At 34.9% G+C, this 17,361-nt stretch overlaps 1 protein-coding gene across 2 annotated transcripts in view; it reads left to right on the top strand.

Annotated features, from left to right (window-relative positions):
- Nucleotides 1-17,361, top strand: part of LY75 (lymphocyte antigen 75) — a 124,430-nt gene that overhangs the window by 32,658 nt on the left and 74,411 nt on the right. For both annotated transcript variants that reach the window (XM_025471109.3, XM_025471108.3), the window contains exons 12-16: nucleotides 744-943; nucleotides 2,868-3,010; nucleotides 13,556-13,637; nucleotides 14,602-14,670; nucleotides 17,085-17,199. In XM_025471109.3, the coding sequence (XP_025326894.2) occupies nucleotides 744-943; nucleotides 2,868-3,010; nucleotides 13,556-13,637; nucleotides 14,602-14,670; nucleotides 17,085-17,199 (609 nt within the window). The remainder of the gene's footprint in view (nucleotides 1-743; nucleotides 944-2,867; nucleotides 3,011-13,555; nucleotides 13,638-14,601; nucleotides 14,671-17,084; nucleotides 17,200-17,361) is intronic.

Genomic DNA, 17,361 nt, shown 5'->3' with positions numbered 1-17,361 from the left:
CTTCTACCCACTTCAAGCAGCGTGGTATAATATAAAAAGGAGCATGGCACTTTGTCAGACAAATCTGGGTTCAAGTGTTGACTCCACTACTCATTAGCTATTGCTGTCGCAAGTCACTTATTCTTCATCTGAGAAATGGATCTGATAATACAAACAATCTCTTAATGTTGTGAATAAATAAATTCTGGCTGCCATAAAATAGACGGAAAACAAATGTATGTTACCATATATCTCCTTCAATATTGTACCCCCTATTCCTTTGGATCTGAATCTGAAAGAGTCTTGTTTCGAGGGTTACTAAATTGCTGAAAAACTTTTCAAATTCATTAAGCTAGTATGAATCCCTTAGGGTATGCTGAGCAGCTTAGTGATTTAGGGTGCACCTCCATATGCAGACCACCTAGATTCTAGTTCTGGATCAACCACTTACTAACATGTGACCTTGAACAAGTCACTAATCCTCACTGTACCTTGATATGGCAATAGAATCCACTCCAGAGGTTTGTTGTAAGGACTGATTCATTTAATCCTGTTAGAATAGTACCAGGGGAGTAATAAACACTGATCTTTATTACCATCATTGTCATTATCATCATCATTATTATAACACATTCCTTTCTACCATTATCTTTTATATCCTTTCTCCAGACCTTGGCCCAAATAAAGGATAAGGACACTAGAAAAATGTTTGGACTTTAATGTTCAAATGTAATGTTTAATTAAACTTTCTGATTCAACCCCAGCTTCCCGAGGTGGATGTGTGGCTATGGCTACTGGAAATTCTCTTGGAAAGTGGGAGGTGAAAGACTGCAGGAAGTTCAGAGCACTTTCAATTTGCAAGAAAATAAGTGGGCCCGTTGAGCCTGAAGAAGTAGTCCCCAAGCCTGAAGACCCTTGTCCTGAAGGCTGGTATAGTTTCCCCTCAGGTCTTTCTTGTTATAAGGTAAAGTAACATTCTCATTCAATTCCTTAATGAGGTTATCTTTCTACTATCCTAGTCCACATACTTGTAGTAGAAATTATGCTCCTCCTCAGGCACATATGTAACCTACCAAGGTGTTTGGGAGCATCACTCATGCCTTTGTCATGAGAGAGCTTATCTCCATCTGAATTCATGTCCTACCCAAAAAAGCAGGCCTACAGCCAGAACTGGCTCTTTCCTAGTGTTCTTTTGCCCTGAGACATTAAGTAAGCTACATGCCATGCTGACACTTTGCTTATGATTCTCATATCCTTCTAATCCTTGTCCAATGGAGAATTCTATCACTTCTTATAATTTAAAAAAATCATTTTAGGGCCTGTATCAGTCAGCTGTTCCCAAAAAGAAACCATTACGTAGTATCGTAAAATTCAGTGACTATAACAACAAACATTTAGTCTCATGTCCACAGATCTCTGGGTCAAATAGGGATTGTTTTAGTTCAGGCTTGAATGGTGAGCTCTGCTTTCAACAGTGGGTCAGCTGTGCTGGGCTCCAGGCTATGAGTTGGGATGTGCTACCTTGATCTGGGTCTCAGGCTGAAGGGGCAATAGTTTTTAGGGGCTTGTTCTTACAGTCAATTGTTAAAGCCTAAGAGGCAAGCCTAACCATTTAAGCACATTTCAGGTCTCTATTCACTTTACCTCCACAACATGCCATTGATTGCAGCAAGTCACATGGCCTGAGCCCAAATATAGGTATAGGGAAGTACACTTTACCCACCAGGAGGTCATGGCAAAAACGTAAAATTGTATCACAGGGAACTGAAGATTAATTCAATCTCCTTCTGTTCCTTTTTTGAAAAAAAATTAGTCATCACAAACCAAAGATGGCAAGTTTTGCTTTGTACCTTCTATTCATGTTAGCAGGGCAATCTGCCATTTCATTCATCCTCATCAGAAAACAGGCCTGTACTTGTATAGGTTTCATTGTGCTATGTTCATAATTATGTTTTTAGCATATTTCTCTGCAGAAGTCTACTCCCAAAGTATTCATATGTATCCTTTATAGCCTTACCTACTGGTCCTAGGAATGCAGGAGAATGTGGTGTCTTGTTGGAGCAGTTTCCCATCCTGACTAAGGAAGGTCATCCATCTGACAGCAGTAGCTGGCCTTTAGTTGACACTTCCAGCAGGTCTTGGTTGTATCCCAGTATATGTTTTTTTTAATTTATATATATATTTTTAATTGAAGTTTGATTTGCCATATGCATATAGTATGACACCCCGTGCTCATCCTGTCAAGTGCCCCCGCTCAGTGCCCATCACCCAGTCACCCCATCCCCCCACCTGCCTCCCCTTCCAGTATCCGTTGTTCATTTCCCAGAGTGAGGAGTCTCTTGGTTTGTCACCCTCTAATTTTTCCCACTCATTTTCTCTCCTTTCCCCTATAATCCCTTTCACTATTTCTTATATTCCCTGTATGTGTGAAACCATATAATGATTGTCCTTCTCTGACTGACAGGTAAAAATAAGAACATTTTCCTGTTATTTTCACACCTATAAGAATCCATTTCAGAAGCCTACACATTTGAATCAAAGAAACAAAATAAATGAACAAGGGGAAAAAAAAGAGACAACCCAAAACCAGACTTTTAACTATAGAGAACAAACTGATGGTTACCAGAGGGGAGGTGGTAGGGGCACAGTGGGTGAAATAGGTGATGGAGATTAAGGAGTGCATTTGCGATAAGCACTGAGTGATGTACTGAACTGCTTACTCACTGTATTGTTCACCTGAAACTAGTAGAACACTGTGTGTTAATTCTATTTGAATTAAAATTCAAAAACTTAATTAAAAACCTACACTTTTTATACGTAATAGACTTGGAAATTATGACTATTTTATGATCATGCCAGAAAAGAGATTAACATTGTGTTTTGTTAAGCTGTTTAATATAGAAAGAATCGTAAGAAAAAGGAACTGGGAGGAAGCTGAGAGGTTCTGCCGAGCTCTTGGAGGACACCTTCCCAGCTTCACTCAGATGGAGGAAATAAAGGGATTTCTTCACTTCCTCATGGACCAGTTCAGGTAATACTTTGAGGATGAGATCTTCTGTGCTGAATCTGATGCTCTCCAGGTACTCAGAATTGACATGTTTATTTTCTAAAGGGTCATTCAGTGCTTGGCAGTCTGTCAATATCAAATATTTTTATGCGCAAGACACTATGAATAATTTGAAGATGAGGGAGATAGAATCACCCTCCTTTATGTAGCATAATAAACTCCAACAATGGGGATAAGAAAAAGTATGGTAAAAATCTAGAACAAAGGTAAGGAGGGACCATGGGAATTCTAAAGACAGATGAATACTTTGGAAGGTATAACTGGGAAAAATGTTATGAAGAAGGATGGTTCTTAGAAGGTAAGGTAGTATTTTGAAAGGTAAGACTAGGAGAAGGAGCCAGAGAAAACAGAAAATTAGCAAAGGTACTGAGACCAGAGTGTACAGATACAGTCAAGGAGAAATGAATCATTCCACTTACCTAGAAAATGAGATTTAGATATGAAATTGGAGCATCCTTATTTGCCAGGGAAGGAGTTTGATCTTAAGTCAATAAGCAAAATAAAAAAACAAAACAAACAAAAAAATACCCAACAACAAGTGTGTGTGTGTGTGTATATATGGGGGGAGAGAGATGGTAGGTAGATGCAGGGCAAGTAATTAGAAAGTTATTACAGCCCTCTTGTGGAAAACTACTTTGAGAATGGGCAGGAAGAATGTGAAAATAGGAAAGTAATCAGAGACGCTACAAAGAATCAATTAGCCATTGTGATTTTGATGTTACGGTGGAAGGATTCTTGGATGATTTTCCTGATGTCCAATGTGGAGAAATGTGGACCAGGTGATGCTATCATAGGAGAAAAATTTCTCTGAAGCTTTGAGAGCAATCATGAGGGCCTTCAAGTCCACAAATTTCTTTTTTTCTTCCCCAATTTTTATGAATTGAAAAGAAGACCACCAAAATATGCAAATCAAGGATTCAGGGTATACCAGACAAAATCATGGAAAAGAAATTACCATTTAGACATATCCTGGTGAATACTTTCCTTATCATTTTGACTCAAAAGCCTCAAAGAAAAACAGCAAAACAAACAAAAAAACAGGTACCAAAACACAAAACTCAACTGCTCTTCTTCTCTAGGACATTAAATATAAAAAGATGTTTAAAAACTGACATCTAAAGAGTTTTGAGGTGGAAAATGTTAACAATATATTAATTTTTTAAAACATTTTATTTATTTATTCATGAGCGACACAGAGAGAGAGACAGAGAGGCAGAGACACAGGCAGAGGGAGAAGCAGGCTCCATGCAGGGAGCCTGACGTGGGACTCGATCCTGGGTCTCCAGGATCAGCCCAGAGCTGAAGTGGCGCCAAACCTCTGAGCCTCCCGGGGCTGCCCACAATATATTAATTTTAGTTCTCAATTACATTGCTTTTCATTTGTGAAAATTATAATTGATGTAATCTTAGAACTCACTTGAAAAAAATTCAAAGACACGTTCCAGTTGAGAGATGAATTAAAAATCAAGAACACCTGAATAGGTAGTTTATTTTAAAAGAATTGGAAATAAGAATATATAATATAAAAACATCCCCAGTCTAAATAATGCAATATGTATATGTAACGATAAAAATAGAAAGAAGTTATCCTAAATCCTGAAAAAAGAAACATGAGAATATTTTAATAAGACCAGGTGTTAAACTCTGTTTATAAATTAAAACTGGGATATAAAGAGATGAAATGGTTTTCAGAAATGAAAGTAAAATAAATTCCTCATTTGCCTAGAAGTCATATTTAGAAACACAGATTATGTACATTTTAAAACAGTATGTTCATCTACTGAATATGTAATGGGTGAAGGAAAGGTTTATATAGTAAATTATGAAGAAATAAAATAAAAAACATGAATCCAGTGTAAAGCAAGATGGCAGAAGACCAAATTTATCTATTTCCAGTTATGTTTAATTCGAAGTCTGCAAATTTCTTCAATAATGAAATTCAGCTATATGCTATTGAAAGACAAATCTTGCCAATTAGTGCCTGTCCAGCTCAAAGAGTATGACGTTCTTTTCCTAGAAGAAAGGAAGCTATAAAGTGTTTCACAAGTTGAGAAATTTTGATAAGAACCCATATTTTTAACTGCTTCTTTAAAAATTGAAACAAGAGGGCAGCCCGGGTGGCTCAGCGGTTTAGCACCGCCTTCAGCCCAGGGTGTGATCCTGGAGACCCCGGATCGAGTCCCACATCCGGCTCCTTGCATGGAGCCTGCTTCTCCCTCTGCCTGTGTCTCTGCCTCTCTCTCTGTGTCTCTCAGGAATAAAAAAAAAAAAAAAAAAAGAATTGAAACAACAGGACACATTTTTCATATTGTAGCAGTCCTGAGGAGACAGTGGCCCACCAAGATAGGGCATCATTCTCTAATTTGTGGTGGTCTCTAATTTATTACTCCTTTATCCACTTTACCTTTGTTTTTGTCCCATACTAACCTAAATAGTAATTGAGTTAATAATCACAAGCAATACAGTAACTAAAATGAGAATATTAAAAGAATGAGCTAAATTATATTGTGTAAATGTGAACAAAAAGCTAGAATCACAATATTGATATTAGATAAAATACAATTGAAGTAAAAATTCACCAAATGGGGAAATGAGATCTAGTTTCATATTGAGTAAAGGTACAATCTACAATGAATTTATAATAGTCAAGAGCCATTACATATTTTAAAATAATAGCATCAAAATATATGAAGCAAAAATATTAATTATATTAGTGAAATATTTCAATAAGTAACAATAGTGGGAACCTTTAACACTTGTCTTATCAGCAAGTAAAACAGACAAAAGAAAATAATGTAGAATATACGAATAGTATAATTAAGATGGTTTAACAATATTCTCCTTGTTCATACATTACAAAGTCTATATTTATTTTCTCTTCAAGCTCTTTGCCTGTGTCACTTACAGTAATTGATCTATTAGGCTAAAAATAAAATCTAAAATTCCAAAGTGGTGTTGTTATACAGGTATATAAAAAGTGAAGTTAAACTTATAAATTCAATGTTTTTGAGTAACTGTTTTGGCAAATAAAACTGTAGAGATGGTAATAACAATACTCACTCTGAAATTCATGCGATCTAGCCAAAGCTATAGTTGGAGGTACATTAATAGCTTTAATAGCTTTAATTATTAAACAAAAATAATGACACAAATACAAGGAAACCATAAGAAAGAACCTAATAAAGATTTTTATATAAAGATACTTAAAATGAAGCCTTAGTGGGGCACCTGGGTGGCTCATTCGGTTAAGCATCTGCCTTTGGCTCAAGACATGATTCTAGAGTCCTGGAATCAAGTCCCACATCAGACTCCCTGCTCATCAGGGACTCTGCTTCTCCATCTCCCTCTGCCTCTCCCCGCAGCATGTGTTCTCTCTTGCTCACTCTCTCTATCAAACAAATAAATAAAATCTTTAAAAAATGAAGCCTTAGGAATTATAAAACCTATTTCATGAAGAAATTTTTTAATTGGTAAGAATACTATGCATAATTTCATGCTGTTACAAATGAAGTTGTTAAAATTAATACTTTTTAGGGAAATAAATTGGTATACAATTGATTTGATAAGTGGAAACCCAGTAATTTAATAGCCATGAAAGAAATGGAAAAAATTGACAAGGAATTTCTTCCAAAAAAGAGATAGGAAATATAACATGGTTATATATGTGACTTTCTTCACATTTTAAAGAAGAAATCATTACCTTGTATTTCAGTGATACAAGCAAGAGCTTGCATTCCATTACATAGAAACTGATATAGACATCTGGTTTATTTCACAAACTAGTCTAATCCTGATATCAAAGCCTATCAACAAAAGCACAAAGAATTACAGACCAACCTCTTGACTAGACCTGAAAAAGAAAATACTAATAAGTGATAGAATAACAAACACTGATACAGTCCTTATTATGTGCCAGATAATGTACTGAATGTTTTCTATTAGCTCATTTAATCCTTACAACAACCTATGAAGTAGTACTATTACAATCCCCAAATGCCAACTAGGTGCCCCAAATATCATTCTTTTTAAAATTCGTCCTTAGAACAGATCCAAATTCATCTCTTATGACTACCCAGATCCCAACACTCAATGATGAAAAAATGTTGGATCAGTATATGCTAACTTAGACACCAATGAGATATTAAGTAAAACAAAACAAACATGACAGATGTAATATTAGAAGTGACTTCAGGGGTCACTTGGGTGGCTCAGTCCATTAAGTGTTTCCCTTAGGTTCAGGTCATGGGATTGAACCCCATATTGGGCCCCCTGCTCGGTGGGGAGTCTTTTTCTGCTTCTGCCTCTCACCTGGTTCGTACTCTCGCCTCTCCCTCTCTCAAATAAATAAACTTTAAAAAAAAAGATTGACAATATGATAATAGGGATATTTACCTTTTTCTGACTTTTACAAAAATGCTTTTAATGTTTAATCCTTAAATGTGATATGGCTATTGGTTGAACTACACTTTTATTTTTCCTTTAACAAGAATTTGTATTTTAATTAACTGAGCTGCCCAGGTGCCCCAATTATTGTTGATCTTTGTTTGGAATTTATAGCCTGTACATTAAGATTTTCTTTTTAAAAAAGAATATTATTCCATGCAAACAATTACAGTATATTTAGTGGGAGAAAAAGCAAATCATGAAAAAATAAAAAATATACTATTTACATTTAAAAGTAGATTACAAAAATACATCAAGGAAAGATAATCATTGTTACCTCTGAAAGTTAAGATTTTGAGTAATTTTTGAAATGTTTAAACATTTTTCCACACTTTCCAGATTTCCATTAATATACCTACTATTGTGTTTTTCTCATTAAGGAAAGGGAAATTTCACTACAATGTGCTGGAAACCTGAGGCAAAATACAGTACATGTGTTCCATAAATATTCATTTATTAAGCATCTATTGTAGAAGTTCAGACATTCTGAACTTTATTTTCTAGCACTAGAAATTATTATACAAGATTTTTATTGCACACTAACCTGAGTTAATTTGGATATACAAACTCTTAATTTCCTTTTGAGGTTAGTGTTTCTTAGATACTCCCCACAACCTTGGGAGGAGATTATAATGAATGCAAAACTCAGACCAAATCTTTCCACATGTACAAACATTTATTAAACAAACATTCATTGAAACAAGCACAAAACTTATTTCAGACAATCTGTTTCATAGGTTTCCAACATCCCAGCGGTCTGTCCTAGGTGTTCGAGCCACCATCTTGCAAGGAAGGGTCATTTGAGGTAGATTTGACAGTATTCCTGAGGCGGGATTCTGTTCCTATTATAGTTGGCATCAGGTAGTTCCAATCATCTGACCCAATGACTAGACATGGGTTGATTTAGAGATCAAGCCCCAGATCCATTTCTAATAGTACTGGGTACCAGTCTCACCAGAAAGTAATAACCTTTCATGAAAGGTGAGAGTGTCTCTAAATATTTTAGCTATTCCTCATATCTTAAGTAATTTCAATTTCACCATTGAGAGCCCATTTCTAATATCATGCTGATTAACACGCTTCTAATTTTGCTGATAAACACCTATTTCTGATATTCACTCTGCTAATAACCAAAACCTCAGGTATGGCTTTGGATAACAGACATCTTTGTGGTGGCTGCCTTTGGAACATACTCTAATACTCTGCTGATCCTCCTTGAAGTGAGAATTTTGAGCAGGGCAACTTACTGGTGCTTAGCTCTCAAGTTTGACACACACAATATCATACTGTCTAGACCAAAGTATTTTTAAGTAAAATACTGACATAAACAAAGTGGATTTTCTAACCAATAAGAGGTTAGAAACCTTTATTTTGAACAAGGAGGCATTGATAAGTACTAAGCAATGAGGTTGTAGATATTTGTAGGAATCAAATGATGGAAAATGAAATATCATAAGTGATATAAATGATCATTAAGAGCTTCCATATACAGAATAGATTACACTAAAAAATAAAACTGAAGTGTGAGAGGTAATTAAGGAATTTTTCTTGATTTGTTTCCTTGTTTCTGATCACATTTGCTGAGTTTCCTTTCAATTAAGAAATTAACACAAGTTCATTATGTAAGATTTGGGGAATATAAAGAGTGTTAATGGAAAAAATAAAAGTCGGGATGCCTGGGTGGCTCAGTGGTTGAGCATCTGCCTTTGGCTCAGGGCGTGATCCCAGAGTCCCAGGATCAAGTCCCGCATCGGGCTTCCTGCATGGAGCCTGCTTCTCCCTCTGCCTGTGTCTCTGCCTCTCTATGTCTCGCCTGAATAAATAAATAAAATCTTTAAAAAAAATAAAAAATTAAAATTAAAATCACTTCCAATCCTGTATCTGTTATAAACATAGTTAGTGCTTAATGTAAATCTTTCCCATTTTCTTCCATTCCGTGTATATAGTTTATTTTCCAGAGAATGTACAACAATGTTTTTTTCCTGATCACAAAAGTAATATATATTTAATTTAAAAAGTAGAAAGCACAAAGGAAAAAACAAATCACCCTAATCCTTTCATTCATAGGAGCCATATTTCATTTGTACTCTTAACCCAGCAGGTGATACAGACTATGTTGTCTCCTTTAATCAAGAGATCGTTTGCCCACACCATACTTAGAAAGACAATGTATGCCTAAAACCAATATCATAACCATGGCTTGAAAGGGAGGAAGGAGGCAAAATCCATTTACATCAGAAAATGATTGTAAAGCTTACCCCTTGAAGGCTTTACTTACCTTTTTATTGCAGGAATTGACCTTTCTCAGATGTCCATTGCCCAAATTGTGTATTGCATGCCAAGTAGTTAAATCAGATTACTGCTGTACTTCTCACAATCTAAGTTCCCCATCTCTATTTGTATTTCAATGAAAGGATTCATGGTGCACAAAGTCATTACGGCTCTAAGATCTTTGCAACTCTTAATGGCAGCCCACCAGGGAAAGCCATTGTAGAACAAAAATAGTTTTAGGATTAAAGGAGAAAGCCTTGTTTGCAATGCTGTTGCTGCTGTGTGTACTACCTCCTGTGATGTAGCATGAATGGATTTCGATATAAATCTAAGGCTTTGCAGACTAAGCACCCTCATCAAATAGTATTTATTGGGGTTTGTAGCTGAGATACTGTTTTCCTTAGAAACCAGATGCAGCAGGAAATTTGATTGAGAGGAGGAATTTTAACACAGATACACATATTAACCTTTCGTGCAATGTCTTCTTAACCTAATACCCTAAAACCATATACTTAGTGCTTGTAGTAGAAAAATTTATATAGAGAGAAATTTTTCATTTGATTTAATTCTCCAGTTATGATCCATTTTTTCCCTCAAATTTTCTAAATCCACATTAGAGGTGTGCAATGATTAAAGTGATTTTCAATTTCTTCTTTATCTGCCTGTGGATAAACCAGGTCAAACCAGGAATAAGTTACAACTGAGGAAATATTTTCCGCCTCCTACCACACACAGAAAAAACACAAGTAGCTACTATTTTCTATATAACACACTAATGAATTTTGAATTGGAAGCGAAAAGCTATAAATGTCTGGGTTGAAATGAGGTTCAATCTCAGAAAGTAGTGAAGACTAAAAATTTTGGACAATGGGGCAAATTGTGTTTTCTAGGAAACTATTTTTTAGACATGCCACCAAGGAGGCAGAAGAAATGAGCTTGACAGCAGAGGTTTCTAATGAGCAGAGGTGGAGCTAAACGAGGACTGTGTGGAAAGGTTAGAGACAGATCTCTAAAGAGGCTTTCAGTGGGAGCTACTATAGAGCAAATGGAGGTGACAGATGACCTTTGACCATATTCCTGGTTGTACTGTTGATTGTAAAAAGAAGATAGACTATCTAAGCCTTACTTTAGGGAAACACAAAAATGTGCACAAATTCCTTAGGCTCAATTAAATTTGTGAAGATATTTGAAAGAAATCAAGTCACATCCAAGTAAGTAACGAGGAAGCAAATTTAACCTCCTCTGGATTTTACCCATCTGACTTTAATTATACTGTATATGGCAATTACCTAGACTTGTGGTTTAGAAATTCAGCAGTTGGGAAGTGTAATAAATTTTGGAAGCCTGTTAGAAAGCTCTGAATAGTTGAAGACACACTGCAAATTCCTCTTCTAGCTGCTAAATTCAAACTGGATTTAATTGCCTCCACTGGATTATCTGAAATTTACAAATTGGTAATCTTTCTCTAAAAAAAGAAAATAATATAACAATAAAGACTGAAACGGGATTATCCTCATATTCCATTGCAATTAGTTGAAAAGCTTAAAACTGAAAAGATGAAAAGTATTTATATTAAAGTATGGGGGAATGTTCAGTAGAGGAAAGAGGTGAACAAAAGCAATTATTTTATTAAAACATAAGAAATTACTTTAAAATTAAGTTTACTCTAGCTTTGAGTCACCGGCAAATTTTTTGAAATGCAGATTTATATTTTTCAGCTATACATTACAGATATTCCATACATTCTCTTGAGTTTGAGAGTAAGAATTAATTTTAAATTTGGGTCCTATCCCTTTTCTACTATGTGCTATGTTTATAGGCATATAAAAATATATATCTATATATCTAGTTATGCCTATGTAATATACACTCATATGTACTGATCATACATACTACATGCAATCAAAAGGTTAAATTATAATTAATCAGTATTATAAAAAAAAGGTTACATGGATAATAGTCTACTTAAAAAGTATCTACTTAAAAAGCCTAAAAAGGGGGCAACTGGGTGGCTCAGTGGTTGAGCATCTGCCTTTGGCTCAGGGTGTGATCCCAGGGTCCTGGGATCGAGTCCCACATTGGGCTCCCTGCAGGGAGCCTGCTTCTCCCTCCGCCTATGTCTCTGACTCTCTCTCTTTGTGTCTCTCATGAATAAATCAATAAAATCTTTAAAATAAAAGAAACCTAAAGAGTGTAACACACTTTAGAGAAAATTTTCAAGTGGAGTTAGAGATGAAGAAAATGTTTTTATGGTTATAGCACTTCTATTTATATTAGCAATATCTCCTAGCTAAAGAATAAATTTAATTGAGGAAAAGGGATATTTATAATATATGTCCCTGCTTCTATATGTTATTGTATATATCCTTTCTTGGAATGTCTATCCTTCTCTTCTCGATCAATCTGAATATTGACACATGTTAAACACTCAGATTATGACTCAAAAGAAGTATTAGCCATCTTTGAAAGACTCTTTTGTCCTACTAACCTCACAAAACATTTCCTGACTTCCTACATCCACAATAAACTTCTTTCCTTGAATTTTTGTAATGCTCAAAATTTATACAAATTTTATATTACTTGATATCTTTCCAAAATGGTTATTTTCTTTGTTCATGTATATCTTGTTGCCCTGACTAGTTTTTATGCCATTTGAGGATAGGTAATACGTCTTGTACTTCTCTGTATTACCATGGCATCTAGCTCAATGCCTTGTGCATAGAAGTACAATAGTTATGAATGTTAAATATAATTACTTAAACGACTGTCTAATTATGTTGTTCTCATATAACCCATGGAGTTTGGCTTTTAGAAGATACTTATACTTAATCTTTAGGAAAAAGAGGGTGGGGCGCCTGGCTAGCTTAGATGGCAAAGTATGTAACTTTTGATCTCAGGGTTGTGAATTTGAGCCCCACATTGGGTGTAGAGATTACTTAAAAATAAAATCTTAAAAAAAATACTTGTTTACTTTTTACTTGTTACTTTTACTTTTTTTTTAGAGCATATTCTTTTTTCTCTTTCTCTTTTTTAGATTTTTTAAATTTAATTTCAATTTGTCAACATATAGTATAACACCCAGTGTTCATCCCATCAAGTGCCCTCCTCATTGCCCTCATCCTCCCCCCCCCCCAATCCTTTGTTTCCCAGAGTTAGGAGACTCTCATGGTTTATCTCTCTCTCTTTAATTTTTCACTCAGTTCCCCTCCTTTCCCTTATAATCTTTTTCACTATTTATTATATTCCATGTATGTGTGAAACCACATGGTGATTGTTCATCTTTGATTGACTTATTTTACTCAATATAATACCCTCTAGTTCCTTAATGGTCAGTGAGAATTAAATAATTTTTAAAAATTTTGATCCTGTTTAATAAAAATTTAGCCAGATGATTTGTCCTGCATTTTTGAAAAAAGATATTTGTGTTATAAACACTTTAGAAAATGTCATTGCTATCTTTGTATCAAAAACATTGTCTAATAGTGAAGCTCTCCAGTAAAAGTTTTGGAATAATCATGTCCTTTATTTCCCCTCAAGTGCAAAGTAGAATGTTTTACCTTTCATATGAAGAACATAACTGAAGACTTAGTTTTAAGAAATATGGTATTTTTTCCATAGCTTCCTCATATTTAGAGTTTGGTTTTGTTTTAGAAGGCATCTTTATAGAGCTTAAAATTGTACTTTTCAGTTAGTGACAAGACAAACTTATATCTTAAGCATTCTAGACATGTGAATGCTAAATATTTTTGCCAAGTCTGTGCTCAAATTTTTTTTAAATAATTTCTTTTTACATAGTGACGAGCGTTGGCTGTGGATAGGTTTGAATAAAAGGAGCCCAGATTTACAGGGATCCTGGGAGTGGAGTGATCATACACCAGTAAGTTTAAACTTTCTTGTTTGGGATAATATAAAGGGATTATTTGTTTCCATATCAGGTAAATTGATTGTTAAATAATACATCCACATACCATGTAATCATTAAAATTATGAAGAACTATCTTTATTGAAATGGAAATACATTCACATACATGAAGTGAGGGGAAAAGATACTAACCTTGTTTTTATTTTTAAAAAATAACCATACCTAAATAAATAAATAAATTTTTTAAAAATTGAAAAATAGCCATACATTCTCTCTATAGTCCTAAAAATATAAAAATATGGTTATATAGATACAGTGGTCATCTTTTTCATTTTCTTTGTGCTGTTTTTCATTTCCTTTTTCCACAATGAGAAAGCTTTTACTTTCATTCTAAAAACATAAGAGTTATGTAAAAAAGAATGTATCTTTATTAAAGGAAATAATTTGTTTGGGGAGACCTTAAAAAGACCTTAAATACTATTTCAAATGTTTACATTATCCTAAAGAGAGGTTTTAGGTAATACTTATAGGAGCAAATTATTATAAAATTTATTAAATATTTTCTCCGCAGTACCATTGTGTCAATTCATCATATATACTTTCCAAATGTAAAATTTCATTTGGACTTTCATTTTCAAATAGGAGCATATCTGAAATTAGTTAATTGAATAACTGGCATTTCAACACATGCCAAAAAAAGGTCTTTTGCAAGTTCCTTATTCTCTATAATTCCAGCTGCAAATTTAATGCACTATTAACCTCTACTTCTGAAACTGTAGCTTCCATTGTTTGGAAGTATGATATTTTCTAAGTCATCTCATGATTTAACATCTTGATATTAAAAAAGAGAGAGAAATGAAAAGGTTTTCCTACTGTGACATGTGAATGTGTTTGAGTTATTAAAGCTGCCTAAATTACATCTAAATTGCAAATATTTATACATCAGTCGTAAGTTCTCAAGCCTCTCTTGTTTTCTAAGGTGTCTACTATTCTCATGGAAAATGAGTTTCAGCAGGATTATGATATCAGAGACTGTGCTGCTGTCAAGGTCAGTACAATGGTGGAAAATCTGCATATTTAAAAATAAATTTGGCATTGTGTACAGTCAGGCAACAGATCCACAGAGTGCCTCTTTTAGGTATGGAGCATGATATTAGATGCGATCGGAGGGAAGAACACCCATGGCCCTGCTCTCTCAAGCTACCTAACTTAAACTTAATTTGAGAAAATAAAATCATATTCAAAAAAGGTTGCTCTTATAATTGTAAAGTTATAGTCTCCAATTTAGTTTCTAATGAAACTCAGAAGAGGAAGTGGTTCCTGTGGCCTGTTTCCAAAAGGGATAGGACTTGAACTGTGCTTTTGTACAGATGGGATAAGGTAAGCCTTTCTAATGGGGGAATGGCATGAGGAGGTGGCATAAAATAAAGGAAGAGTGGAAGGGAGAAACTAAGGCAGTGAGGAGAAAGGGATACAGATCAAGAAGTTTGCATCGGTGCCATGGTTGAAAACAAGGTTGGGAAATTAGATTGATGGTAGGCAACAGCATTATAAAAGTTTTTTTGACATGAACCAAGGAGAGTATGAAGAAGACTCATCTCAAGTCAGATTTCAAGATGTAGCAAGTAGGATAAGATGACATAAAAGTGCAATTAGTCATCTTCCTTTGCAAAATTCATTCATTTATTGATTCCATAAATAGTAGTCCAAGCAGTCTATAATGCTCTGGAGGATAAAACAATGACAAGATATAAAACAGTTGTTGTCACAGAACTTAAGTTTAGTAGGAGAGAAGTAAACAAGTAGTTATAGGAGCTATGACAGATGAGGTATACGTTTTATGCAAGAATGAGTATTATAAGGAGATGGTGATGGTGATGGACACTGGTAATCGTGATGATGGTGGCATCAGCTAATACTTGTTAACTTGTGAGCTAGGTACTTATTTCACTTAATACTTAGGTGATCTTGTGAGGTAGATGCTATTACATATTTATCTTTTAAGGAAGAAAGTTGAGTTCTGAGTAAGTGTACAGGGTTATAGAACTGAAATTTAAACCCACGTGCCTGGGTCCACCCTGCTATATGACTAGATGTTTATAGAAATAGAAAAAGGATGCCTGGGTAGCTCAGTGGTTGAGCATCTGCCTTTGGCTCAGGGTGTGGTCCTGGGGTCCCGGGATAGATTCCCACATTTGGTTCCCTATCGGGGTCTGCTTCTCCCTCTGTGTCTCTCATGAATAAATAAATATTTTTTTTAAAAAGAGAGAAATAAATAGAAAGGATACTGGTTTATGGAGAAAATACTACATTTTAGTCTAGATATTTTGAATTCAAGCTAGTAGTAAGAAATATCCTTTTTCTTTTTTTTTTTTTTTTCAGTAAGAAATATCCTATAGTTGAAATCAGAAGACCAGAGTTGAAGGAAGAAATGTGTATTTTTTAAAAAGTGTAAAGGGTCAAAAGTGGGTTTAGGAGAGCTGTCAATGCATAAAATATAAGATGGGGAAGTAGGAGACATATAGATTATACCTTTGCTATGTAAGCCAAGTAAGTGATTACCCAGAAGTGCTGCAGGTTGCTTGAGACAAAGAACTGAGAAGGCCCCTGGAAAGCCCTATTTTCAAAGCAATTGTTCTGGTAATAAACTGTGTGGTATCATGCCATTTTTATAGAATTATGTTTAACACATGAGAAGGTGAAAACTTCAGAGAAGCTTGTAATGTTTCCAGAACACTGATGCAATATACTATGTTCTATGTAAGTAGAGTTCTTATGTGTGAAGAGATTAGAAAATCTACCAAAAAAACTAACTAAAAGAAACACTGATGTGGCCTGTGTCAGGAACAAGGCCAGCCAGGCCAGTGTTCTAGGAGAATCTCCCCTCACTTGGCACAGTACCCACCAGAATCTTGGCCTTAAGAGAAAACTCCAAAAAGTGATGGAGATTCCTCCCAGGTCATCCCCTCCCCTTTCCTTTCTTGCCTGCTTACTGGCTGGAGTACAATTTGTAGAGACCTACTTGGATCATGCAGAGGAGGCTAACATCCTAGTGTAGAGCAACATCAAAGCAGGAGCCTGGGTCCTTGGGGTCAGACTCTTATGTCACATTTTCACAGATCTGCTTTAATCATAGTCTGGTGTTTGGAAGCCACTGAAGTAAATTTTTTTTTCTAGCTTGATCTTTCTCAAATTTAAAGGTACAATCTATAATTTCATATCAGCAAAAACAGGAAAAAAACCAATAATTTACATTTTGGACATAAACATGACTTTATGACATATTTCCTCTATCAACCCTTGTGAAGGTTCTTGATTAGGCTGTTAACTATTTAAACACTGTGTTCATTCATTAAATAAATATCTTAGGTGCTAGGGCTAAAAGAGATTTAAGATTATACTTTAGTGTTTTATGAAGTTTCATCCATTTCAAAATATTCTGCAATCCTCTTTCTCCTTTAGGTCATTCAGAGGCCAGGGCGAAGAAGCTGGTATTTCTATGATGACAGAGAATTTATTTATTTAAGACCTTTTGCTTGTGATACAAAACTTGAATGGGTATGCCAGATTCCAAAAGGTAAGTGGTAGTTATTCCTTTTCACAGTCTTCTCATGTGAACATTGTAAATGCTGAGTCCAAAGTACCTAAGAGAGTGTTTTAGACTATAATTATAGTTTTAAAAAGCCCATGAAGATATAGTTAATATATTAAGCTCCATCCTGCCTGATTCCAACCACAA

The sequence above is a fragment of the Canis lupus genome, chromosome 36 (assembly GCF_003254725.2).
Source record: "Canis lupus dingo isolate Sandy chromosome 36, ASM325472v2, whole genome shotgun sequence".
Taxonomy (NCBI): domain Eukaryota; kingdom Metazoa; phylum Chordata; class Mammalia; order Carnivora; family Canidae; genus Canis; species Canis lupus.
Note: the sequence above shows the minus strand (reverse complement) of the source record. Positions and strands in the feature narration are given on the sequence as shown.